Raw genomic sequence first — 26,326 nt, 5'->3', positions numbered from 1 at the left:
GCAAGGGGTATAAATCCTTCCATTCCCCACCATCCGGTCAGAGCTGAAGAAGCTTCCCGGAGGAAAAGTGAAACATCTTCAAAAGAAAAAACAAGAAAGTCCAGTCGCCTCCTGAAAAAGGACCTTTGGGAAGTCCTCCTGCCATGTGACCATGATTTCCAATGGGGCATTTTTGCTGATTTCCAGCGTTTGCTTCCAATTTTCGGGAAAAGAGCGACCATTGGATAAAATGGGTCCACTTAAGAAAAGGGTCGGGGTCAGAATTGAAAACTCCTGAGAATATCGTTTTCAACTTTTATCAACCACTTAGAATAGGGTAGGGTAGGGTAGGATAGGATAGGATAGGATTGAATTGAATTGAATTGAATTGAATTGAATTGAATTGAATTGAATTGAATTGAATTCTTTATTGGCCAAATATGATTGAAAACACAAGGAATTTGTCTTGTCCTGTCGGTGTATATAAAAGAAAAGATACATTCGTCAAGAATCATAAGGTACAACACTTAATGATAGTCCTAGGGAAACAGTCAGTATAAATCATAAGGATACCAGCAACAAGGTTACACAGTCATAAGTGGAAGGAGATGGGTGATAGGAACGATGAGAAGACTAATAACAATAGTAATGCAGACTTCGTAAATAGTTTGACAGTGTTGAGGGAATTATTTGTTTAGCAGAGTGATGGCGTTTGGGAAAAAACTGTCCTTATGTCTAGTTGTTCTGATGTGCAGTGCTCTATAGCGTCAGTTTGAGGGTAGGAGTTGAAACAATTTATGTTCAGGATGTGAGGGGTCTGTCAATATTTTCCCAGCCCTCTTTTTGACTCGTGCAGGATACAGGTCCTCAATGGAAGGCAGGTTGGTAATAATTGTTTTTTCTGCAGTTCTAATTATCCTCTGAAGTCTGTGTCTGTCTTGTTGGGTTGCAGAACCAAACCAGACAGTTATGGAGGTGCAGATGACAGACTCAATAGTTCCTCTGTAGAAGTGGATCAGCAGCTCCTTGGGCAGTTTGAGCTTCCTGAGTTGGCGCAGAAAGAACATTCTTTGTTGTGCTTTTTTGAAGACGTTTTTGATGTTGGGTGTCCATTTTAGGCCGTGAGATATAGTAGAACCTAGAAATTTGAAGGTCTCTACTGTTGATTCTGTGTTGTCTAGTATTGTAAGCGGTGGTAGTATGGGAGGGTTTCTCCTAAACTCCTAAAGTTCTGGTTGAATGAGACCGATTGCTATTGTGTCGTCTGTGAACTTCAATAGTTTAACAGATGGATCGTTAGAGATGCAGTCATTGATATACAGAGAAACGTGGGGAGAGCATACAGCCTTGGGGGACTCCCTGTGCTAATTGTACAGGCATCTGATGTGATTCTTAGCTTCACCTGCTGCTTCCTGCCTGTTAGGAAGCTTATGATCCACTTACAAGTGTGTTCAGGTACCTGTAGCTGGTTTAGCTTAGTTAGAAGTGTGTCTGGAATGACGGTATTGAATGCTGAACTAAAGCCTACAAAGAGGACCCTTGCGTAGGTCTTCGGGGATTCAAGGTGTTGTAGGATGTAGTGCAGAGCCATATTAACAGCATCATCTGTCGATCTATTTGCTCGGTATGCAAATGGCAAGGGGTCTAACAGCGGATCCGCGATGGTTTTCGAGTGGGACAGCACTAGCCTTTCGAAGGTTTCCATGACTACAGATGTTAGAGCAATTGGTCTGAATGTCATTCAGTTCCTTGATGGTGGGCTGAAATAGGTCTTGCACTTCCTTTTCTGTGATCACTAGGGCAGTGATTGCTAACCTTTTTGCCATTGCATGCCAGGAGCGGGGGGGTCGTGCGCACACGTGCCCACACCCATAATTCTATGCACCCGGGCCCCACGCATGCGCATGCAACCCCCCCCCCCACACTCACCCCGTTCCTGGCACGCGATGGCACAGTAGGCCCAGTCTCCAGAGTCTTTCTAGGAGTCTGGGGAGGGCAAAAACAGCCTTCCCCACCCCCCCCAGAGGCCCTCCGGAGGCCAGAAACGGCCCGTTTGCCAATTTCCGGTGAGGCTGGGGACAGCAAAAAATGGGCCTTCCCCACCACCCCCTGAGATCCCCCAGAGACAGGAAACAGACTGTTTCTCTACTTCTGGTGGGTGCAGAAGGCCCAAAAATCAGCGGAGCTGAGCTCACGTGCCCACCGATATGGCTACGCGTGCCACCTGTGGCACACGTGATATAGATTCGCCATCACAGCACTAGGGGTTGTAGGAGTCTTGGCTGTTGTTGGTGTGTCTGAGATGGGGGTTGTGGAGTTAAGTAGCTGTAGTTTCCTTTCAAATCTGCAGTAAAACACATTCAGGTCATCTGCCAGTTGATTTCCTTCAGCCTGGGAAGGTAGCCGGTGATATTTTAAAGAGTTTTCTACATGTTTGCTGCAGTGGTGGGTTCCTCCTGGTTTGGTCCGGTTCGGCGGAGCCGGTAGCAGTGACGATATGACGTCACTGAACCGGTTCTCACCCACCACCCGCCCTCCCACGTTATTCTTACCTTTTATTTGGCCCCACCCCCAATCTATTGCTGCCTCCTGAGTCCCAGCTGATGGCTAGAGGGAAAAAAACTGTTTAAACTCGGGGCTTCAAAGGGCCGCCCTACGGCTGATCAGTGTTAAAAGCAAACAAATGAATCGGGTGGTAAGTGCGAGGACTGGTCGTAAGTGCGAGGACCTTCCAGAAATGACTCTGACCAGCTAGCCACGCCCACCTAGTCACATGACCTCCAAGTCACACCCACAAAATAAGCCACGCCCACAGAACCGGTAGTAAAAAAAATTAGAACCCACCCCTGGTTTGCTGGTTCATTTGTTGAGAACTGATTCTTTAGCTTTTCAGAGTAGCTTCTTTTTGCTGCTCTGATCTCCCTTGTTAATACATACATATTAACAGCATCATCTGTCGATCTATTTGTTCGGTATGCAAATTGCAAGGAGTCTAAACAGCGGATCCGTGATGGTTTTCAGGTGGGACATCACTAGCCTTTCAAAGGTTTTCACGACTACAGATGTTAGAGCAACCAGTCTGAAGTCATTCAGTTCCTTGATGGTGGGCTTCTTCAGCACTGGGATGATAGCAGAGCTTTTGAAGCAAGAAGGAACATAGCATATCTCTAGCTATTTGGCGTAGGAGGCTAATGCCTCCTACTAAGGCAGCATTTAACATCCAGCTGCCTGCAATTACTGCGAGTTCAATTCTCACCAGGCTCAAGGTCGACTCAGCCTTCCATCCTTTCTAAGGTGGGTAAAATGAGGACCCAGTTTGTGGGGGCAATAAGCTGACTTTGTATAAAAATATACAAAAGTATGAAGGCTATTGCTTAACGCATTGTAAGCCGCCCTGAGTCTCCGGAGAAGGGCGGCATATAAAAATAAATAAAAATAAAATAAATAAAATAAGATTCGGGTGAAGATGGGGGCCAATTGGTCAGCACAGACTTTTAAGCAAGAAGGAGTTATCTTGTCTGGGTCTGGAGATACGGGTGGTTCTCGACTTACAACAGTTCGTTTAGTAACCGAAATTCCCATGGCACTGAAAATAGCGACTTACGACTGTTTTTCACACTTACGACTGTTGCAGCATCTCTACAGTCACGTGATCTAAATTCATTCCGTGGCAACTGGGCATGTATTTATGGTGGTTCCGGTGTCATCTGATCCCCTTTTGGGATATTCTGTCAATGGGACAGTCAGATTGTGTTACTAATTTAACAGCTGCAGTGATTCGCTTAACAACTGTGACAAGAAAGGTCGTAAACTTTTACTTAATAACTGTCCCAGTTAGCAACAGAAATTTTGGTTTGAATTGTGGTCATAAGTCGAGGACTACCTGTGGTCATAAGTCGAGGACTACCTGTGCGGATAATGTAGCTGATATTTTAATTCAGTTAGTGTCTAACAGAAATATTTTATTTCTGTTAGTGTCTCTCTTCCCTTTTAAGGGACCTGCACCCTCTAGTGGCATTTCTTATACATTACAGTAAATAAGAAATATTGTTAATATATTGGAAGCTGTGGGGTCCTTTGTCCCAATGTTGGTCTGATGTTGGAGTTTTCATCACGTCTTTTGACTGCTAGTTGGTATTCATGGTTCGTACATGAAAACAGCTTAACTTCACAACACTTGACCATAATTTCATTTGGGAAACTCTGAGCATCCTAAACCAGGGATCAGCAACCTGCAGCTCTGGAGCCGCATGTGGCTCTTTCATCCCTCTGCTGTGGCTCCCTGTCACTCAAAATATGCGTCACAACTGCCAATGTGCGACACCCACCAGCATGTGACTTATTGAGCTTTTCAACCCCCGGTAGGCCAACCATGGATAAATCCAAGAAAAGAAAAGTTTCAGAAGAAAACAGAACATTTAATTAATAATAATAATAATTTTATTTCTATACCGCCCTTCTCCCGAAGGACTCAGGGCGGTGTACAGCCAATTTAAAAACACAAGACACAACAATGATTAAAAATTAAAATAATTAAATAGATTTGGCCGATTTAAAACCCCAAAAATTTAAAATACCCCAATTTAAAATTATTATGTTGATAGCCCTGCCTGGCGGAACAACAGGGTCTTCAATGCGCAACGAAACACCCGGAGGTCGGAGATCTTACGTTCTAATTCAACTACATATGCTAGTTTTTGTGGCCGCTCACGAAATAGTCAGGCACGGGAAGGGTTTTGTGGCTCCCGGTGTTTTCTTTTCTGTGGTGAAACGGGTCCAAATGGCTCTTTGAGTGTTTAAGGTTACAGACCCCTGTCCTAGAACCAAGCCAATTCCAAAAACATTAGAAGCCTGGCACTCGGACAAATCGGCCATCAACAGACACATAGACATCAGCAATGTGTACGCGCCATTCAAAAGAAACAATCAAAAGTGAAAAAGAAACAAAGGGGCCAAAACACTTCTCCCACCAGCAGTCAACAACTAGATGAGCACCAAGACTAACATTAGAGCAACTATCAAGAGGCAAATCCAATCAAGGAACTGCCAACCAGGCTAAAGCAAATAACAGCCCAATCAAAAACCACACAGATCACACCCACTAACAGTGGTTTGGCAAGCCGCTAGTATATAAATTGAGAGGAAACCCCACTCCCTTCTAGCACTGATGATGTTACCTAGTTGGGTAATGAAATGTCTTCAAGAAAACAACCACGCTCTGAGCACCAAAGATCCCATGGTCCTTATCTTCCTCTTCCTAATAGAATCCTTGGTTGTATAAGGAGAGGCATGAGCCAAGGTGGCGCAGTGGTTAGAGTGCAGTACTGCAGCTACTTCAGCTGACTGCTCATTCAGCAGATCAGCGGATCAAATCTCACCGGCTCAAGGTTGACTCAGCCTTCCATCCTTCCGAGGTGGGTAAAATGAGGACCCAGATTGTTGAGGGCAAGATGCTATTTAGTATACTGTCTTTGGTGTAAGCTGCCCAGAGTCCTCGGAGAGTGGGCGGCATAGAAATATGACTAATAAATAAATTAAATAAATAAATAGAATCAAAATCTCGTGAAGTATTCGTACCGCTTTATAAAACCTTAGTAAGGCCACACCGGAAATACTGCATTTAGTTTTGGTCACCATAATGTAAATGAAGCGGGCTCTGATAGATGACCACTGGATAACTTTCTATTCACTCTATTCTAAAAAGCAATGCATCCGGTTGGAAAAAGTACAAACTCAGCCAAAATCCTTTTGGTACCTCTAGGAGGCCTCTAAGTTGTCAGAAGAAAGGAACATTCTAATGACATACAGCTTAAGGATTGGTTAGGTCAAGGGGATCCACATGAGTTAAAAGTTGTCTATCGTCAGAAGATGATTTGAGTCTATGCTTCAGTACAGAAAAGATGTTGAGACTTTGGAAACAGCGCAGAGAAGAGCAACTAAGATGACTAAAGGCCTGGAGACTAAAACATATGAAGAACAGTTGCAGGATTTGGATTTGGCTAGTCTAGAGAAAGGATAGACTTAATCGCGATTATCAGAGGCTTTTTTTTTTGTTGTTGTTACTTTTAAAAGCATTTTTTCGGCCAAAGAGGTTGTAGAAAAAATGCTTTTAAAAATTAAAAAAAAAAGCCTCTGATGATTGCGCAGCTCAGCTGGGCATGGGGGGGGGCAGGGATTTTTGCTACTGGTTCTCCGAACCACCCGCCTCCATCGCTACTGGATCGGGCGATCCGGTCCGAACCGGGAGCATTTCACCCCTGCCTTCAAGGTCTGTTGCACAACCCCAGCCCAGGGAGCAGCCCCCTTCCCACACACACGTTATTCCTTGATGGATTGCGGGATGTTCTGCCTGAAGGTTTGAAATGTGGACATTCCTTGGAGTAGCAGGACCATCTGCTACTACTTCTCTTGCTGATGCAACACTCTTAAATGTCACAAGATTTGCTGATGAATAGTGGGAAAGGATGAGGGCGTGCTGAAATTTGTTTCAGGGGTTCCTGAGCTCCAGATGTATTCATAAGTCTCCTACCGAATGGCAACTCCACTAAAAGGGAATAGGCTGTCATCCATGACAGATATTCCAAAGCTTCCTGGCATAAGGGGTTTTAATGGGAATTTTAGATTCTTTTATTGTTTGAATTTTAATTTGGACTTCTGGTTGTTTATTGCTGAGACCTGCCCTGAGTCCTTGTGGAGAAAGGGCGGCATATAAATCCAATAAATAAATAAATAAATAAATAAATAAATCCAATAAATAAATAAGTAAGTAAGTAATATGTAAGTAAGTAAGTACTGGTAGTCCTTGACTTACAACAGTTCGTTTAATAACCGTTTGAAGCAGGGGTGAAATGCTCCCGGTTCGGACCAGATCACCCGATCTGGTAGCAATGGAGGCAGGTGTTTCGGAGAACCGGTAGCAAAAATCCCTTCCCCCCCCCCTCCCCAGCTGAGCCACACAATCATCAGAGGCTTTTTTTACAACCTCTTCGACCGAAAAAATGCTTTTAAAAGTAAAAAAAAAAAAAAGCCTCTGATGATGGCTCAGATGGGATCATCAAAGGCTTTTAAAAGAAAAAACCCTTTTTTTCTTTTAAATGCCTCTGACGATCCAAGCTGAGTTGCCTGATCGGCAGAGACTTTTTTTCTTTTAAATGCTTCTGACGATCAGGCAACTCAGCTGGGATCGTCAGAGGCATTTAAAAGAAAAAAAGCCTCTGCCGATCAGGCAACTCAGCTTGGATCGTCAGAGGCATTTAAAAGAAAAATAAGCCTCTGCCGATCAGGCAACTCAGCTTGGATCGTCAGAAGTTTTTAAAAGAAAAAAAAGCCTCTGCCGATCAGGCAACTCAGCTTGGATCATCAGAGGCATTTAAAAGAAAAAAAGCCTCTGCCGATCAGGCAACTCAGCTGGGATCGTCAGAGTCTTTTGAAAGTATTTTTTTACAACCTCTTCACCGAAAAGGTTGTAGAAAAAATTATTTTAAAAGTAAAAAAAAAAAAAATTGGCCACGTCCACGCAGTCACATTACGCCCCCCCCCACTAAGCCACGCCCACAGAACAGGTAGTAACAAATTTTAGATTTCATCACTGGTTTGAAGTTACCCAGAATTGTAAGCCACCCAGAGTCATTGACTGAAATGAGTGGCTGTGGGAATTGATGGATGGATGGAGGAAAACATCCATTCCTAAAATGGATTAACACTTAACAATCCCATGATTTCCTTAATGACCACATGATTTGACTTTTGACCATGGTGACTCCCTTTACAATAGTCACAGAAACAGTTGTAAAATAAGAGTCCAGCCGCGTGGTGCCTCAACTTACAACCATAATGGTTTACAACCGAAATTCCAGGCTCCACTGTGGTCTTAAATCGAGGACTTTCTGCAGGTGGACTTCGACCCCCAGGTGGCTGGGGAATTCTGGGAGCTGAAGTCCACTTCTCTTAAAGGTGCCAAAGTTGAGAAACGCTGGTTTAGGGATAACCTAACACACATAGTCCTCAACTATTTAGTGACCATTCGAAGTTACGACAGCCTTGGAAAAAAAGTGACTTATGACCGTTTTTCACACTTACAACCACGGCAGCATCCCCACGCCATGTGGTCAAAATTCAGATGGTCGTGTTAGTTGCAGTGTCCCAGGGTCAGATAATCCCCTTTTGCAACCTCCTGACAAAGTCAACGGGGAAGCCAGATTCCTTTAACAACCTGGTGTAAGGTCCCAAAATATACTTGAGTCATCAGAATGCAAAAGAGACTCAAGACGAGGCTTGCAAAAAGAAGCAGATTTTATTTATGGCCAAAAACAAAATACTGGGTGGGACTATACCCAGAACATACAGATACAATTGCGTGTGAGGAGATAGCCACACCTTGGGGAAGGTATGGCATCCTTTTTATACCCTCAGAGACATCAGCTTAGTACCCAAATTCTGGCCTCCTCGGTTAGGTTTGTGTATTCCTTGTTGCCCTGCAAAGGAATAGAAGCCTCCCAATTAGCGTTATCTTTTTTCTTGAGCGTTCCTTTGTTCTCCCAATTGTTCATTTGGCCCCCCTGGTTCTGCAAGGAAGGAGCTTATACAGATCAAAGGTGTAAGTTAGAGCTGAAGTGTAAATTATCCCTCGGATGATGTCTGCAGTTCCAACTGAGATACCTACCGTGCTCTTAGACGGCACAAGAAAAAACAGGGAGAAGATTGATATGGGTTCAGGTCAAATGGCAGGAACATACGTTTGACAAATAGCAGAGACATTACACAGGCCTAATAACAGAATATGTTCGTTACAGGAGATACAAATATAAAGGCATAATATATGTGAATACAAATACAAAGGCATATATGCATTACAGGAACCTAATGGTTACAGAATCTAGTATACCAGTATATCATATTCTAGTATTATTTATTATATCCTTATTATTGTTTCCCTTCACTGGTAACCACCTTAACAATTGCAGTGATTCACTTAACAACTGTGTCAGGAAAAGTCATAAAATGGGGCAAGGCTCTCATGATGAATGTTTCGCTTAACAACAGATATGTGGGGCTCCGTTGTGGTCGTAAGTCGAGGACTACTTGTATCTGCCAGCAAGAAAGCTTTATTTCTGTTTATTTTCTAAGCCCGTGTCCCTGTAAACATACGTAAGCCGCTCAGGGAAAGCCCTGCTGAATGGCCCAAATATGCACCAGTGATGCTATCTAGCCCACAAATATCAAAATATCAGCAGGAAGAAGACCAAGAATCCCAACTAGCAGGTGTATTTGTACAACGTGCTAAGCTTGGCTGCTGTCTTTGGTGAAAACTGCTCCTCTGATTATCCTCAAGCATATTTTGTGTGCTCAGAATGTGAGTTCATTCAGGGGTTGGACTAGAAGACCTCCCAAGGTCCCTTCCGACTCTGATGTTTAATGTTCGATATAGTCTAATTCAGGGACCAGGTTAAGCGGGCGTGTGGTGCTCTACAATGCCCGCAAGGACAGCTTTAGCTGACTGAGCCACGTAGAATATAGAATCACAGAGGCCGAAAGGACCTCGGAGGTCATCTAGTCTAACCCCCTGCTCGAACAGGAGAGCTTATCCAGGCGTGGGCAATTGTGGCTCTTTTACAACCTGTGGACTTCAACTCCCAGAATTCCTGAGACAGCCAAGCTGTCTCAGGAATTCTGGGAGTTGAAGTCCACAGGTTGTAAAAGAGCCACAATTGCCCTGCAGTGTTGACCACAACTTCTGAAGGCACACTCAGCCTTTGGCTTCCCAGCCCTCCCCACGTAGCGCAAAACCTGCTTTAAAGAATTGCGCATTTCAGCATTGCTGTAGTTTCTATGTTCTATGTTCTCAGATTTTGAAACACGCGACCCCGGAAACAGCCTATCCGCTCAAACGAAGGCGACTCCTCTTCTATCTTTGCTCTACGAGACTTCACAGCACAAGGGATGACGAGAGCTAGAGGGACCAACCATAGAGTTCCGCAGTCAAGAAAGTCCCGAGGAGCCGGAGTGCTACCGGCTTCTCGAGCCGAGCAGAACCCGCCGGCCTAAGGACAAAGGTTCCGCCGGGCCGGAAGTGGGGGAAGACTGCGAATGGAAGAGAGGAGGCAGGCCGCTGAACGGAAGTCGTGCGGCTGAGGGGAAGCGAAGCGGCTTCGAGTGACGGAGCGAGGAGGATGAACAACAAATTCGACGCGTGAGTGAGTCGGGACGCCGCGGCATTGCGGGGCAAGGGCCGAGGGGGAGATCTTCGCGTCGGCCTCCCGGTCTCGGAGGGGGGGGCGTGTGGGGGGGGGAGGCCGCGGCGCGTGCGCAGTTGGTCCCCGGGGCGAGTGGGGGGGGAGGGGAAAGCGGGGTTCGCCGAAATACCCCCCCCCCTTTGCTCCGGGCTCCCAAAGACGCTAAAACCTGACAGGCTCCGGGGCTTCGGCTTCCTCAAGCCAGAGCCAAGGTTCTAGTCCTCATTGTCATAAATAAAGACACCCCCCCCCAAAGCCAGCAGGAATGTCAAAGCAGCTGTTTCCGGAATGTGGGGGAGGGGGAGGAGGGTACAGCTAGTCCTCGACTTACGACCCCAACGGAGCCCCACATTTCTGCTGTTAAGGGAGACGTTTGTCAGGTGGGCCTTGCCTCATGTTACGACCTTCCTTGCCACGGTTGTTAAGTGAATCGCCGCAGTTGATAAAAGCTAGTAACCTGGTTGTTAAGTGAATCTGGCTTCTCCCTTGACTTTGCTTATCAGGAGGTCACACACGTCTCATAAATATGACAACAAACGGTCATAAACACGAACCGTTTGCCAAGCACCTGATTTCTGATCACGTGGCCGCGGGGATGCTGCAAAGGTCGTAACTGTGAAAAATGGTCATAGGTCACCTTTTTTCAGTGTCGTCGTAACTTTGACTATTATACGAACTGATGTAAGTTGAGGACTTACCTGTATGGAAGCCAAATCACAGCTCCTCCCCAGGAACCCTCGGAAGGGAGACCACCAGGAAATCCCGGGGGGGGGAAATGACTCGAACCGTACGCCCAGAAAAGGCAGCGAGGGGGCCCTTCTCTCTCATGGCTGAAGGCAGTCTTGGCTTTCTCCATGGACATACAGGTAATCCTCAGCTTACGACAACAATAGACCCCAAAATTGATGTTCCTAAGTGGGACATGTGTTAAGTGAGTATTGCCCCATGTTACGACTTTTCTTGCCACAGTCGTTAAGCGAATCGCTGCACTTGTTGTTAAATCTTGGTTGGGAAATTGTTACATCATGGTTGTGAAGCGAATCTGGCTTCCCCATTGACTTTGCTTGTCGGAAGGTCGCAAAAGGGGATCATAGTACAGGCAGTCCTCGACTTACAACGGTTCACTTAAGTGACCGTTCAAAGTGACGACGTCGCTGAAAAAAGTGACTTAACGACCATTTTTCACAGTTACGGCCTTTGTAGCCTTCCCATGGTGACGTGGTCAAAATTCAGAATGCTTGGCAATTGACTCATATTTATGGCCGTTCGAAGTCATGGGGTTCCCTTTTGCAACCTTTTGATTCACTTAACCCTGTTGCCAACTTAACGGCTGTGATTCACTTAATGGTCGTAAAATGGGGCAACACCCACTTAACAAATGTCTCACTTAACAACATAAATGTTGCGCTCAATTGGGGTTGTACGTAGAGGACTATCTGTACCCCGGGACACTGCAGCCATCATAAATGTGAATCAGTTGTCAAGCATCCACATCAGTGGTGAAATCTAAAATTTGTTACTACCGGTTCTGTGGGCGTGGCTTGGTGGTGGTGGGGGAATGTGATGGTGGGCGTGGCCAATTTTTTTTTTTTTACTTTTAAAACCATTTTTTCTACAACCTCTTCAGTGAAGAGGTTGTAAAAAAATGCTTTCAAAAGGCTCTGACGATCCCAGCTGAGTTGCCTGATCGTCAGAGGCTTTTTTTCTTTTAAATGCCTCTGACAATCCAAGCTGAGTTGCCTGATCATCAGAGGCTTTTTTTTTTACTTTTAAAAGCATTTTTTGGCCCAAGAGGTTGTAGAAAAAATGCTTTTAAAAGTTAAAAAAAGCCTCTGATGATTGTGCGGCTCAGCTGGGTATTGGGGGGGGGCAGGGATTTTTGCTACCGGTTCTCCGAACCACCTGCCTCCATCGCTACTGGATCGGGCAATCTGGTCCGAACTGGGAGCATTTCACCCCTGATCCACATGTAAATCGCATGATCATGGGGGATGCTGCAACGGTCATAAGTGTGAAAAATAGTCATCGGTCGCTTTTTTCAGTGCCGTTGTAAGTTCGAATGGACTCTAAGCAAACTGTTGTAAGTCAAGGGCTACCTGTGGCTGGTCAGAGTCATATGAAGCTCATGGCAGCCTTGGGGTCCCCGCAGGTGGATGGCTGTCAGAGGGTCTGCAGGAGTCAATTTTCCCAAGCCTGGGACAGCTTTTATTTGGTGGGGAGTCTTGCCAGAAGGCCTGGATTCAAGTCCTGGATCTTTGCAGCTCCTTCCTCCCCCCTGAGCAGCCTTCAAGAGCTGCCTCCAAGGTCCCTCCTGACATTGTCTTGGCCATCAAGAGGGTCTTGGGTGAGTCCACAGCTTCTGCTGTCTATGGAGATTCTCAGACATCCAAATCATGCTTGTCTCAAAGGTTTTTTTTTTTTCAAAATGACTCCCCTCCAGAAGTTGTGGGTGCTCCAACACTGGAGGTTTTTAAGAAGAGATTGGACAACCGTTTGTCTGAAATGGTGAAGGATCTCCTGCTCGAGCAGGGGGTTGGACTAGAAGACCTCTGAGGTCCCTTCCAACTTTGGCATTCTGTTAAAAGGCAACTGGGTTGTGTGTTTTCTTGAAGGAGGAGGAGACATTTCATTTCTCATCCAAGTAGCTTCACAATCCTTCCACTCTCCCCCCCCCCATCCATCCAGACCTGATGAAGCTTCTTGGATGAGAAGAGAAACATCTACCACTTCTTCTTCCTCGAGGAAAAACAGTCCAGTTGCCTTTTGAAAAAAAACACCTTTGAGACAGCTCTGCTGTTTCTTAGTCGTCTCCTTTCCAAGGACTCGAAAAGTCCTGGCCTTTTGAGGTCAACCGAGGACCAAGTACGGGTAGTCCTTGACTTACAACCACAATTGAGCACAACATTTATGTTGCTAAGTGAGAAATTTGTTAAGTGGGGTCTTGCCCCGTTTTACGACTTTTCTTGCCACCTTTGCTAAGTGAATCACTGCAGTTTTTTAAATTAGTCACACGGTTGTTAAGTGAATCTGGCTTCCCCATTGTCAGAAGGTCGTAAAACGTGCCCCCCTCCTCCCAGGAGACTGCAACTGTCATAAATGTGAGTCGGATGTCGAGCAATCCGAATGTAAATCACGTGACCATGAGGATGCTACAAGGGTCGTAAGCGTGAAAAATGATCATCAGTCAGTTTCTTCAGTGCTGTTGTAACTTCAAACGGTCACTAAGCGAACAATTGTAAATGGAGGACTCCCTTTATCAGGGGATGCAAAAGAGCTCAAGCCCAGCCCAGCCATAAGAGAGAAATTGTCATTTACTATATTTATGTCAGCTGGCATTAACACAGCTTCTTTCCTCGTGGTCCTTGTTAAATACCGTATTTTTCGGAGTATAAAATGCACCGGAATATAAGACGCACCTACCTTTTTTGGTGAGGAAAAGAAGAAAAAGAAATCTCCCTCTGCCTCTGAGCAATTTTGCCTCATTGCAGCAAACAGCCTGCTTTACTTTCATTTTCGTTTTCCGCATAGCTTGATTAGCACAAGGGGGAAAAGAAATCTGCTCCAGCAATTTACCTCTTTGCAGCAAGCAGCAGAGCCCTGCGCAAAACAGCTGAGAGCAAATCAGCTGAGAGTCGGGAGGCCGATCCAATCAACTTGTGCTAATTAGGTTGTGCTGAAGCTGAAAGGAACTGTTTTTTCTTGCTGTTTGCTTGCAAGGAGGTAAACTGCTGGGAGGCAGAGGCCAAAGGGTGGGGGCCAGTGGGTGGGCGGGGCTACATTCGGTGTATAACATGCACCTAAATTTTCACCCCCTTTTAGGGAGGTAAAAGGTGCGTCTTAACTTTAAGGGGTAATAGATGCCAAAGAACCTTTTCTTCTTAATAACTATTGTGCATCAAAGAGAGATTTTTATAGTTATGCCTATTGAAACTACTACTTCCACATAATAATTAGGTCAACTATTTGCAGGTATTGCTTTATTTTATAGTCCTTTCTATTACTCCTAATCGACTGAAGGGAGTTTTTTTTTTTCCCCTGGCAAAGTACTGTATATGGCAGGCGAAATATTCAACAGCCATAATATTGATAGAAAGCTTTCAGAGTTCCTTTATCTACCACAACAAATATTTATTTGCTATGTCTTTCAGTTGTCAAGCTTTCCATTTTTAATTTCGTAACCCTGGTGTATTATTGTTATCCAAATTGAGAGATTGGAGCGTTGTTTTTTAAAACGTTTGCTTGTTCGGGTAAATTCAGATTTACCACTTAAAGAAGGAACCTGTTTGGGAATGGATGCATCTGCTTTAAAATTAGATGCTGCTTTAAAGTTAAATTTCCTTTGTGACATCCTCCGGCTGTGTTGGACTACTGTGCCCATCGTCTCTGTTAAGCAGAACAGGATATTTGTGGACTTGCTGACGGGAATGAGATAAAATCAAGCATGGTCTTAAATATTGGAGACGTGGAGTTGTTGACGCTCGTTTATATATATATAATATACAGGCAAATCTGACATTTTTAACATAAAATATCCCCAAAGAAGAGAGACAAAGGAATGTAAAACTGAACTTAAAATAATCTTTTTTTTTTTTCCTTCATAAATTAGGCAACTAAGTAGGCTGGTGCATATACAATAAGGTTATGTAGGGCTCAGGGTGGATTTGATTTAAATCACGATTTAAATCACTAGCAAAAAGGCTTCATTTAAATCAACTCGATTTAAATCATAATTTTTAAAGAGCAACTGTCATCTCTCCTACTCCTCTGACTCGCTGTTGACTTACCGACAGTCCCAATACTGCAGAATATACAGCCTCACGCTACGTACCTTCATGCTGAATAAACTAAATTATGTATCTTAAATAGAAAGCTATCTTTAGATAGATTTTTACTCCAAAATCATTTTATTAAAATAAATTTGATAAAAATAAAAAAAAATCCAATTTAATTTTTTTAAAAAAATCCAATTTTTAATTTTTAATTTTATTTTTAAAAAATCATCGATTTTTATCCACCCTGGTAAAGCTTCATGTTTGAGAGCCGGCTTGGCCCAGGGATTAAAGCATCAGGCTAGAAACCAGGAAGCTGCGGGTTCTAATCCTGCCTTAGGCATGAAAGCCGGCTGGGTGGCTTTGGGGCCAGTCCTTTTTTCCTTAGCCCATGATGTGAGACTTGAGTGACAAATTGGTCGATCAATCCCTGTCACAACCAAAGGATTAACACTCGGTTAATCTGAAGAAGAAGGGAAAAAAGCACAGCCTATATACTTCGAGGGGAAACACTAGCTGCTTTGTGTTTGATACGCTTTGAGTGCTGCCAACATAGTAACTATCTAAAGCAGTTGTGTATGTGGCTGACCTTTTCAGGTGCTCTGTGATCTTTGAATACACAGCTGCTGTGTGAAATATTGGGACAGGTGCTGAGCCAAGTCTTCAAAGGATCTCTGGAGTCACCTGCGAAGGATTTCACAGTCCTAACAGGCTGGTCCAGCCTTTGAAGCTTAAAGTAGCATCTGGTTGCAGAGACAGAATATAGGAGAACGATCCGTCACAGATCTTCATTGGAAGCGCGATCTCTAGCAGCCTGCCTTTTATGAATTGGGGGACTGTCAGTACAGCTAGTCCTCGATTTACGACTAAAATGGAGCCCAACGTTTCTCTTGCTAAGCAAGAGAGTTAAATGACTTTTGCCCCCATTTTACCACCTTTCTTGCCAAAGTCGTTAAAGCGAATCACACCGTTGCTAAGTTAGTCACTTGGTTGTTAAGTCCACAAGTCTTACAGTTTTGCTGGCTGAGGAATTCTGGGATTTGAAGTCCACAAGTCTTAAAGTGGCCAAGGTTGGAGACCCCCCGATAATGCTAAAAGGAGAAGCTTGTTGATTTTTAAAAATACCTTTTAACTTAACCATTACCTTAATGATTTATAATCAGCAGCTAGTTCAGTTTGCATTCTCAGGTCCAGCCATAAGAGTCATGTGAAAAAGAGGGGGGGAAATAGGCTTAGATGGAATAATTTGTCCATCAATGAAGGCCAATCTCTAAATTTCACTCCACTTGTCAGGATTGTGGGAATAAATTCATTTAGCTCTCGGACAGCGGCTTTGAACAAACTCTTCTTGAACGGAAGTTATTATTGTCATTCACTCTTCTTGTTTTTCTCAATACAGGACATATAGTCCCCCTTGTCATTCTCAAAGTCCTGTTAGGTAAGTTACGAAGGTCAGTGAAAAAAGCTTTCACTGAGTAGAGATTCCAACAGAGCTGGGGTTTTTTTTCCTCCTTCACTCCACCGGACTTCCATGTCGGGCACGTAATTGTCACCTGTGTGAAATTAACGCCTTGCAACGAATGCCTTGGCCCACGCGTGTAATTTTTTTCAAAAAATGGAAATGATGCTAAAATAATCTCTCCTTCCTCTCCCTTCCACCTCCCTCTCACGGTGATGGGTATTTTCTTGCCTTGGAGAAAATAAAAACGCTGCTTGATATAACCACGGGAAAACAATTCTACTTGGTCCAGGAAAATGGTTTCTCAAAAAAACCCCACACACCTCTGATTGTTCCTCTGTCGTTCACATTCACCCCTCTCTTCTGCACTTAGAAATAAATAAGGAAGCTTGGATTAAGTTGAGACAGATAGCTAAATTATTGCTTTAAAGCAGAGGTTTTCAAACTTGGCAGCTTTAAGACTTTTGGACTTCAACTCCCAGAATTCTCCAGCCAGCCATGGTACGCTGGCTGGAGAATTCTGGGAGTTGAAGTCCATAAGTCTTAAAGTTGCCAAGTTTGGGGACCCTTGCTTTAGAGGCTTATGAATTTAACCCTCTCTGCCTTGAGAAGGGAACTTCCGCAGTTTCTCCTCTCAGTGGCATTGATTAGCTTCTGAAGTTGGGAAATAATTTGACCGAAAAGTTGGAAGATAAAACGGGTTGGTGCTTTCCCGCTGTGTATGATGACAAGCCCTCTAATGAAACTCAGGAATCCTTTTTTATTTTATTTTTTAATATCTAAGGCCATCAGACAAAGTTGTTATTTTTTGGCTTTGACTCCGTGTATCACCGGAACACATGTATTTATTAATGCATTGTAAACCGCCCTGAGTCTCCCGAGAAGGGCGGCATATAAATCGAACTAATAAATAAAATAAATAAAAAATAAATTCTTTTTTTTTTTAAATCAAACAAAGCACACTGGGTGGTATACCTCCTGTAGCTTATCCAACCATCCCTAGTCTGAACTCAAAGTCACGAAGGCTTTTTTTTTCCCAATCTCGAAGCAGAAGCAGGACTTCTCTCTTTCAAGCTACTTTTTCTTTCTTTCCTTTCCTTTTTTTTGCTAGTTTGAAGGATGACGACAGTGGCGATCATGACCAGAATGAAGAGAACAGCACACAGAAAGATGGTGAGAAGGAAAAAAACGATAAAGACAAACCCCAAAACAGCACCAAGAGGAAGGTATGTCCCTGTCTTTTCTCTAGAGACTATAGATCAGAGATCAGTGGATTACAGTTCTCAGAAGGTGATCCTTCATCCCCAAGCTGGGGCCCTCCAGATCAGTGGGAATTGCAACCCTCAGCCCTTCTAACCAGCTCCCGGATCATAGTCTGATAGATTTGGAGGAGCTTCAGCTAAACTCTTAGAAGGGTCTGCATCAACTGTGGGCAAAATACAGGGAGTCCTCAACTTACGACCCAAATGTTGAGCCCAACATTTCTGTTCCTAAGTGAGATGGTTGTTAAGCGAGTTTTGCCCCCATTTTATATGACCTTTCTTGCCACAGTTGTAAAATGAATCACTTGCCGCTGTTAAGTTAGTAACATGGTTGTTAAGTGAATCTGGTTTCCCAGACTTTGTTTGCCAGAAGATCGCAAAAGACACTGGAACCGTCATAAATATGAGTCAGTTTTCCAAGTGTCTGAATTTTAATCACGTGATTTCGGGGACTTACAATCATTTATTTAGTGACTCTTTGAAGTTACAGTGGCACTGAAAAATGGCCATTTTTCACACTTACGACCGTTGCAACATTCCCCTATGGAGATTCTCAGTCATCCAGGTCATGGTTGTCCCAAAGGTGCTTTTTTCAAGAGGCAAACTGGACTTTCTTTGTTTTTCTTTGAAGGCGTTTCACTTCTCATCCAAGAAGCTTCTTCAGTTCTGAACTCAACTTGAAGAAGTCAGAACTGAAGAAGCTTCTCGGATGAGAGGCGAAACATCTTCAAGGAAAAACAAAATCCAGTTTTGCCTTTGGAAAAAGCACCTTTAGGATTCCCATGATCTTGTGATCACAACTTGGATGCTTGTCAACTGACATGTATTTATGAAGGCTGCAGAGTCCTGGGATCATGTGATCACCTTTCATGATCTTTCTGACATGCAAAGTCAACGGGGAAGCCAGATTCACTTAATAACCATGTTACTAAGCACAGCTGCAGAGATTCACTGCAGATGACAAGATCGGTACCTGACCTAGGCTTCCTGAGTCAGTAAAACACACGAGTAGTCCCCAAAGCCTCTTTTATTTCAACAGCTGTGAATTCTGTTCATTCACAGACGAGTCCCAAATAGTTGTAAAGAGTCCTTCGGGATAAGGCTGATAATCACCCACCTTTATCTCCCTTGACACGCTGCCAAAGATCTAATTGGCAAAGCCACACGGAGTCCAGAATTAAACAGAGCTTCAGACTTTAAACTGAACAGAATTAACAACAGTTGCTTCCTGCAAAGGCCCGCGTGCCTTTGCTCCTCTTTTAAGTATAAGTATAAGTATAATTTTATTTCTATACCGCCCTTCTCCCGAAGGACTCAGGGCGGTGTACAGCCTATTTAAAAACACAAGACAAACATCAATTAAAAATTTAAAATTATTAAATAAATTCGGCTCAATTTAAAACCCCAGAAATTTAAAATACCCCAATTTAAAATTATTATGTTGATAGCCCGGCCTGGCGGAACAACAGGGTCTTCGGTGCACAGCGAAACACCCAGAGGTTGGAGATCTTACGTATTTCCGGGGGCAGTTCATTCGACAGGGCTGGGGCTCCCACAGAGAAGGCCCTCCCCCTGGGTGTCGCCAGCCGACATAACTTGGCCGATGGCACCCTGAGGAGACCCTCTCTGTGGGAGCGGACTGGCCGGTGGGAGGCTATTGGTGGCAGAAGTCGGCAGAAGTCTTATGGGAGGGGCCAATCATCTCCAAGCCTTACTCCTGAGTCGTCCCTTTTGTTTTAACTGTTCTTGCCTTCTGGCAGCTCTGTGCATGCGTGCACTGGGAACAGGCTCCCCCTGTTCCTCTGCCTCGCTGAGGTCCGTCTCTGGAGGCAGCACGTATCTCCCAGATGGCCCGTTCTCTGCCTCCGACGCAGAGTCCTCATCCGAGCCTTCCCCAGACTCCAGGACTCGCCCATGGTCCTCCCCAGCCTCCTCACTGTCCGACTCTGCTACCAACTCCGCAGGCCACCGGTGGACCACAACAGTCAGAGAATGGAACAAAATTCACTGAATGACTGTCTTGCTTAGCAACATAAATTTTGGGCTCAATTGTAGTCGTAAGTCAAGAACGATCTACAGTGGAAGGAGGGGAGCACATGCCCACCCACCCCAAATCAGAGCAACTAGAACAGGAGAAGCAGGACCCTTTGCAGTGTGAGAAATCTTAACCTTTAGTCTTTATAACAGGGTGGGAAGGGAGACGAAGCTGCAGAAATGGACTCCAGACACCGATTTAAACTCAAACCCCATCACCATGAAGGCGGCTATTTTGTGAGCACTGCAGGGAAGATAGGATTTCAGGCTTCAAAAAAAAAAAAAAGTCATCATGGTGGAAAGAAAAAGGCTTCTCTCCGGGAGCTTTTACTTGGCCAACGTTTTGGGGAAGAATTTATAGCAGATCTTGAGTCGTGGTGGCGCAGCGGTTAGAATGTAGCATTGCAGGCTCACTCCGCCCACTGCCAGGAGTTTTATCGTGACCGGCTCAAGGTCGACTCAAGTCTCCCAGCCTTCCAGGTCGGTAAAAGCCTGATTGTTGGGGGCAATAGGCTGACTTTGAAATATAAAACTTCCAGTCTTTACTTATGTTTGATTAATAGTAGTAGAGCTGTGGGTGGCACAGTGGTTAGAATGTAGTATTGCAGGCAAACTCTGCCCACTGCTACCAGTTCAATTCTGACCGGCTCAAGGTTGACTTCCTTCCAAGGTCGGTAAAATAACAACCCAAATTATTGGAAATGGAATGGAATGGAATGGAATGGAATGGAATGGAATGGAATAGAATAGAATAGAATAGAATAGAATAGAATAGAATAGAATAGAATAGAATAGAATAGAATAGAAAATATGGAATGGAATAGGATAGAATAGAATAGAATTCAATTCGATTCAATTCAATAGAATTCAATAGAATAGAATTCAATTCTTTATTGGCCAAGTGTGATTGGACATACAAGGAATTTGTCTTTGGTGGATAGGCTCTCAGTGTACATAAAAGAAAAAATAAAATATATACAACACTTAGTGATGGTCATAGGATACTAATAAGCAATCAAATCATACTAGGAAACGATAAAACAATATAAATTGTAAATGTTAAGGATATTGTTGTGTTAACCAAACAGCAGAGCGTAGAGCACAGGGAAACGGTGCTGAGAGCAATAAATAAAATACATTCAAACTGGTTTATCAAAGTTTTTACTTTGTAGCAAAAAACAATCTCATAGTCTTTAATCAATCCAAGTCTTTGCCAGTCAAATCAGTCCAGTGATACAAAAGTCTTCTTACCATACAAAACAGCAGTAGGTAATAAACAGCAGCACATTCACGCTGGTAACAGGTCACGCTGGTAGCATATCCACCCACGATGATAGCATATCCACCCACGATGGTAGCACATCCACCCACGATGATAGCATATCATCAATGACTACATTTCAGCTCCCTTCTTAAATACAGTTACAACAGAGCTTATCCAATCAGGATACAATGACTCAGCATTACAATGACTCAGCAGTACTTCTTAAAGTCATAGAATACATATTCATGTTAAAGTCATAGAACACATATATTGTCCATATATTGCCTGGACAACCTGTTAGGCTTACACCATATCCTAACAGTAAAGATACAAGCAACATAGATATAGCCATAAGCGGGAAGAGATAGGTACCAGGAAGGATGAGAACAAGAACAGTAATACAGTCTTAGTAGTTAATTTTCCAGTGTTGTGGGAATTAGTTGTTTAGCAGAATGATGGCATTCGGGAACAAACTGTCCTTGTGTCTTGTTGTTCTGGTGTGCAGAGCCCTATAAGCGTCGTTTTGAGGGTAGAAATTGAAACAATTTATACGCTGATTCTGTAAACCGCTTAGAGAGGGCTGTAAAGCACCGTGAAGCGGTATATAAGTCTAAGTGCCATTGCTATTGCAGGCTAACTCTGTTCACTGCCAGAAGTTCAGTCCTGACCAGCTCAAGGTTAACTCAGCCTTCCATCCTTTCAAGGTCGGTAAAATGGGGAGCCAGATTGTTGGGGGGCAATTTGCTGACTCCGTAAACCGCTTAGAGAGGGCTGTAAAAGCACTGCGAAGCGGTATATAAATCTTAAGCACTATTACTATCGCTAATTTTGATTCCCCCTTTATTCGTTGGGAGCTGTACTTCTGACTTGGCCTATTCAGGAAATCTAAAAACCGAGCCGAGTTGTTAACCGTGGTTTGCTTAAAAACCTTCTGTGGCGTTTGTCAGAGCAACTCAACTCCATCTGCTCCCTTACGCCAAGGCAGGGAAACAAATTCCTCGTTGCCTCGCAAGGTTTTTTTCATTTAAGAGCTGTTCTCCTCCAACCAGAGGCACATAAAGGCGTGTAAGCAGAGTTCGTGAACTGGCCTTGTGCAACGAGCCACTTTTAAGATGCCTCTCAGGAGCCTCGTCCTCTGCCAGTTTGGAGAAACTCCAGCAAAGCACCCGGCGCCGCTAATCTCCGACTTGAAATACAGTCAGTTTCTGGCAGACTAAATGGTCTGTTTCGAGCTAGCAAGAGAGATGGAATTTCAGGAAGAAAATGAAGCTAAAACCGGCAGGGAACAAGGCAGGTTGCTAATGCTTGCCAATGTCTCTTTTGAGAAAGGCGTCGGGATAAATGAGTGCTTTGAATTTCACCCGCAGGCTACGGTTCCAGGACCGGCTGAGCACCCTCTGCAGTATAACTACACCTTCTGGTACTCCAGACGGACACCGGGAAGACCCACCAGCTCTCAGAGTTACGAACAGAACATCAAGCAAATTGGCACCTTTGCCTCTGTGAGTGCATTTCGGTTGTGTAGTTCCGACAAAGTTTGAATGGGTGGGATAGGCGTACCAAGAAAAGAATTAAGGGATACGCTGTGACTGTTTGGGTTGTCATGATGTAAAAAAGATGTTGAGATTCTAGAAAGAGTACAGAAAAGAGCAACAAAGAGAATTAGTGGACTGGAGGCTAAAACATATGAAAAACGGTTGCTGGAATTGGGTATGTCCGGTCTAGAGAAAAGAAGGACTAGGGGTGACATGATAGCAGTATTCCAGTATTTGAGAGGTTGCCACAAAAAAGAGGGAGTCAAGCTATTCTCCAAAGCACCTGAGGGTAGGACAAGAAGCAATGGGTGGAAACTAATCAAGGAGAGAAGCAACTTAGAACTAAGGAGAAATTTCCTGACAATGGGAACAATTAACCAGTGGAACAAGTTGCCTCCAGAAGTTGTGAATGCTCCAACACTGGAAGTTTGAAAGAAGAGATTGGACAACCATTTGTCTGAAGTGGTGTAGGATTTCCTGCCTGGGCAGGGGGTTGGACTAGAAGACCTCGAAGGTCCCTTCCAACTCTGTTACTCTATACCAGCCTTAGATATAAAGTCTTTTCTTCCAAGATGAGACTCCAGTGAGCCATTACCAGTTAAAAGGGAAAGTCTGACCCTGGAAACAATTTAAATATTGTATTCCCAGGCTACATCAGATCGTTTATATCTCACAATCTCCTTTTATGGTACAGGCCGTCCTCGACTTACAACTGTTAATTTAGTGACCGTTCTAAATTACAACAGCAGGGGGAAAAGCAACGTATGGCCATTTTTCACACACACCACCGTTGCAGCATCCTCATGGTTGTCCCAAAGGTTCTTTTTCCAAGCGGCAACTGGACTTTCTTTGTTTTTCTTTGAAGACGTTTCTCTTCTCATTCGAGAAGCTTCTTCAGCTCTGACTGGATGGTGGAGAATGGAAGACAGGAAAGTCCACATTCTGGACAGGAGAGGACCCCTGGTTTGAAAGAGGGGTCAAAGAAATGGTATAGGGTTCCCTGCCTAACCAGGGGGTTGGATTAGAAGACTCCCAAGGTCCCTTCCAACTCTACTCTACTCTACTATTCTATCTATTCTATTCTATTCTATGGCCATCTGTATCCAAATTGAACAGCCCTCTCTCAACAGAGGGGGAGGGATACGACATCATCTATCTCCAGTCTACAACATGTGTCAAGTTTTGTGGTCGTCTCGAATAAAATGCATTTCAAACAAAATCTTTGAAGAAAAAACTCCTTTTTATTGAGCACAACATCCTAACCTGACTCAAAACGAAGCCAACACTGACGTCCAGCCCCCAACCCCCCCTTTCTGTTCCCCACTCCCCTGCACTCATTGGCCATCTTCCAAGTCATTCTACCCCTAATCTACTCCAACTCAAAGGAATTACCCCCTCCCATCTCATCTCCTCGGAAACATTATCTCCAGGGAAAATAAGTAGGTGAAAAGTCAGCTGTCCCTTTCCAGACGCCTTCGCTTCTCCTTCTTATGTCAGCACTAGAGTGAATGCAGGTTGAAGTGCTGACAACATGGTCCTTTCAGCAGCTCCAAGAAGGCTCCACACCCATTTGCACCACTCAGGTGACCCTGAGGACACAGACAAACCTCCAAGCGGCCTCAACGACTCTCTAAAAAGGATGCAAATGACCAGCTGTCTGCAAGGAGTATAAGTCCTCTTCCCCACCATCCACTCAGAGTGGAAGAAGCTTCTTGGATGAGAAGCGAAACATCTTCAAAGAAAAACCAGAAAGTCCAGTTGCCTCTTGAAAAAAAGTACCTTTGGGACAGTCATGACCTGGATAATTGAGACTCTCCATAAATATTCACCATCTCCTGGTTTCTACGCTGATGTCTTAACCAGAAAGCCAAACTGGCTCTCACATATGAAGCACTTCATAACTCAACCTATATGCAAATGGGTTTCTCCTCTTCTTATAGGAGAGCCCTGTTAATCTGGAAAAAAAATAATCAGGAGTCTGGTAGCATTTTTTCCGACAAACTAATTTTTATTAAAAGGTACTACTTCAGTGTTCTTTTCCCTTTACAGCTTTTATGGAGTTTTATCTGTGCAAGATGCTCAATTTTATTTTATAAATGAATATTAAATTGATGGGTAAAATCTGCTTTCATTTGAGTTCTTATTTGTTGCCTTTAAATTGTAAATTTTTATTTTAGCTGACAAAGAAATGTTTCTGCGGTGTGCCCAACCAATTTGGGCTGTTCCAGCGTCGATAAACTCCACAACCTCTCAGCTTTAGCTTGCATAATCAGCTTATACAGATCCCATCAGTCAGGATAGGTTCTGTAGTCCAACAACTTTGGTTTCCTCTGATGTGAAGTATCCAGAAAAGTTTTGTGTCACAAACATGATGTGAATTTTCAGAGGATAAGGATAAGGATAATTTTTATTTCTATACCGCCCCTCTCCCGAAGGACTCGGGGCGGTGTACAGCCAAGTAAAAACACAACACAAATCACAATTTAAATTTAAAAAAGAGGATATTAGTTTGACCAATTCAGGTTTCTCTTTGTTTACAAGTAAATGTAAATACCTGTTTCCCCGAAAATAAGACATCCTCTGATAATAAACCCAATCAGGCTTTTGAGCGCATGTGCTAAAATTAGCCTCCCCCCGAAAATAAACCCTCCCCAAAAATATTTAAACACAGAGCTGGAAATCAGGTAAGACGGCAAGAGGAGCCCCGTCTTGCTTCACGCACCCCAAAACAAGACCTCCCCGAAAATAAGGTTTAAGGTGCTTATTTCGGGGTTCAAAAAAATATGAGACAGGGTCTTATTTTGGGGGAAACACGGTATATATTAACATATTGTGATACATGATCATAAATACTGTACAGATACTCCTCGACTTGCTACCACAATGGAGTCCAAAATTCCTGTTGTTAAGTGAGACATTTTCCCCACTGTACGACCTATCTTCCTGCAGTTGTTAAGTGAATCACTGCAGTTGATAAGTTAGCAACCCGGTTCAGTGAATCCGGCTTCCCCATTGACTTTGCTTGTCAGAAGGTTGTAAAAGGGGATCATGTGACCCGGGACACAGCAGAGGTCATAAATACGAACCAATTGCCAAGCGTTCGAATTCTGATGGCATTCGAGTTCATAAGTAGGCTGTAGGTATGAAAAACTGTCCTAAGTCACCTTTTTCAGTGCCGTCGTAAAACTTTGAACGGTCACTAAACAAACTTGTAATTCAAGGTTTGTAGTTTGTGTTATAAGCAAGATGAGAGTTTGAATAGGAAAGATGAGTTTGCCTGTTGCAGTTTGAATTGGCAAGATGAGAAGGAAGGAAGGAAGGAAGGAAGGAAGAAAAAGAAAAAGAAAGAAAGAAAAGAAGAAAGGAAGGAAGGAAGGAAGAAGAAAGAGAGAGAGAGAGAAAGAAAGAAAAAGAAAGAAAGAAGGAAAGAAAGAAAGAAGAAAGAAAAAGAAAGAAAGAAAGAAAGAAAGAAAGAAAGAAAGAAAGAAAATCTTACCAAACCAGTTTGATTCACCGAAATGCCACATTAGACAGTAGAAGTAGAAGGTTACGTAAATACTGTTTGGGAGGTTTACCGGGCAACCTTCTTAAGATTTAATCAGAAATAAGATTTGGTCCCTAGAGGGCAGCAGGACTCTCTGGAATGGCTGGCAGATGCTTGCAACATCTGCTGAAGACCCCGGCAGCAAGAGTCTTTTTAACGATGAAGGAAGGCGAATAATAGAGTGTCCCAGGGTAATATTGTGGGATCCGATCTGGGTCGGTCACCAGGACAAGAGGTTTTGTCTTCCC

General features: G+C 43.8%; 1 protein-coding gene across 12 annotated transcripts in view; it reads left to right on the top strand.

Moving 5' to 3' along the window:
- Positions 1-9,909: 9,909 nt before the first annotated feature.
- The window catches only part of EIF4E2 (eukaryotic translation initiation factor 4E family member 2), a 49,160-nt gene continuing 32,743 nt past the window's right edge, over positions 9,910-26,326 (top strand). The window contains exons 1-5 of one of the 12 annotated variants that reach the window (XM_060684959.2): positions 10,053-10,168; positions 16,380-16,418; positions 17,551-17,665; positions 21,632-21,703; positions 22,367-22,501. In XM_060684959.2, coding sequence (XP_060540942.2) covers positions 10,149-10,168; positions 16,380-16,418; positions 17,551-17,665; positions 21,632-21,703; positions 22,367-22,501 — 381 coding nt within the window. In that variant the 5' untranslated portion in view covers positions 10,053-10,148. Of the gene's footprint in view, positions 10,169-16,379; positions 16,419-17,550; positions 17,666-21,631; positions 21,704-22,366; positions 22,502-26,326 lie in introns of all 12 variants that reach the window. The other 11 variants (XM_060684953.2, XM_060684955.2, XM_060684956.2 and 8 more) reach the window with 11 other exon arrangements.

This window comes from Pantherophis guttatus, chromosome 6 (assembly GCF_059756535.1).
Source record: "Pantherophis guttatus breed Tessera chromosome 6, ASM5975653v1, whole genome shotgun sequence".
In the NCBI taxonomy this organism is placed as follows: Eukaryota; Metazoa; Chordata; class Lepidosauria; order Squamata; family Colubridae; genus Pantherophis; species Pantherophis guttatus.
Note: the sequence above shows the minus strand (reverse complement) of the source record. Positions and strands in the feature narration are given on the sequence as shown.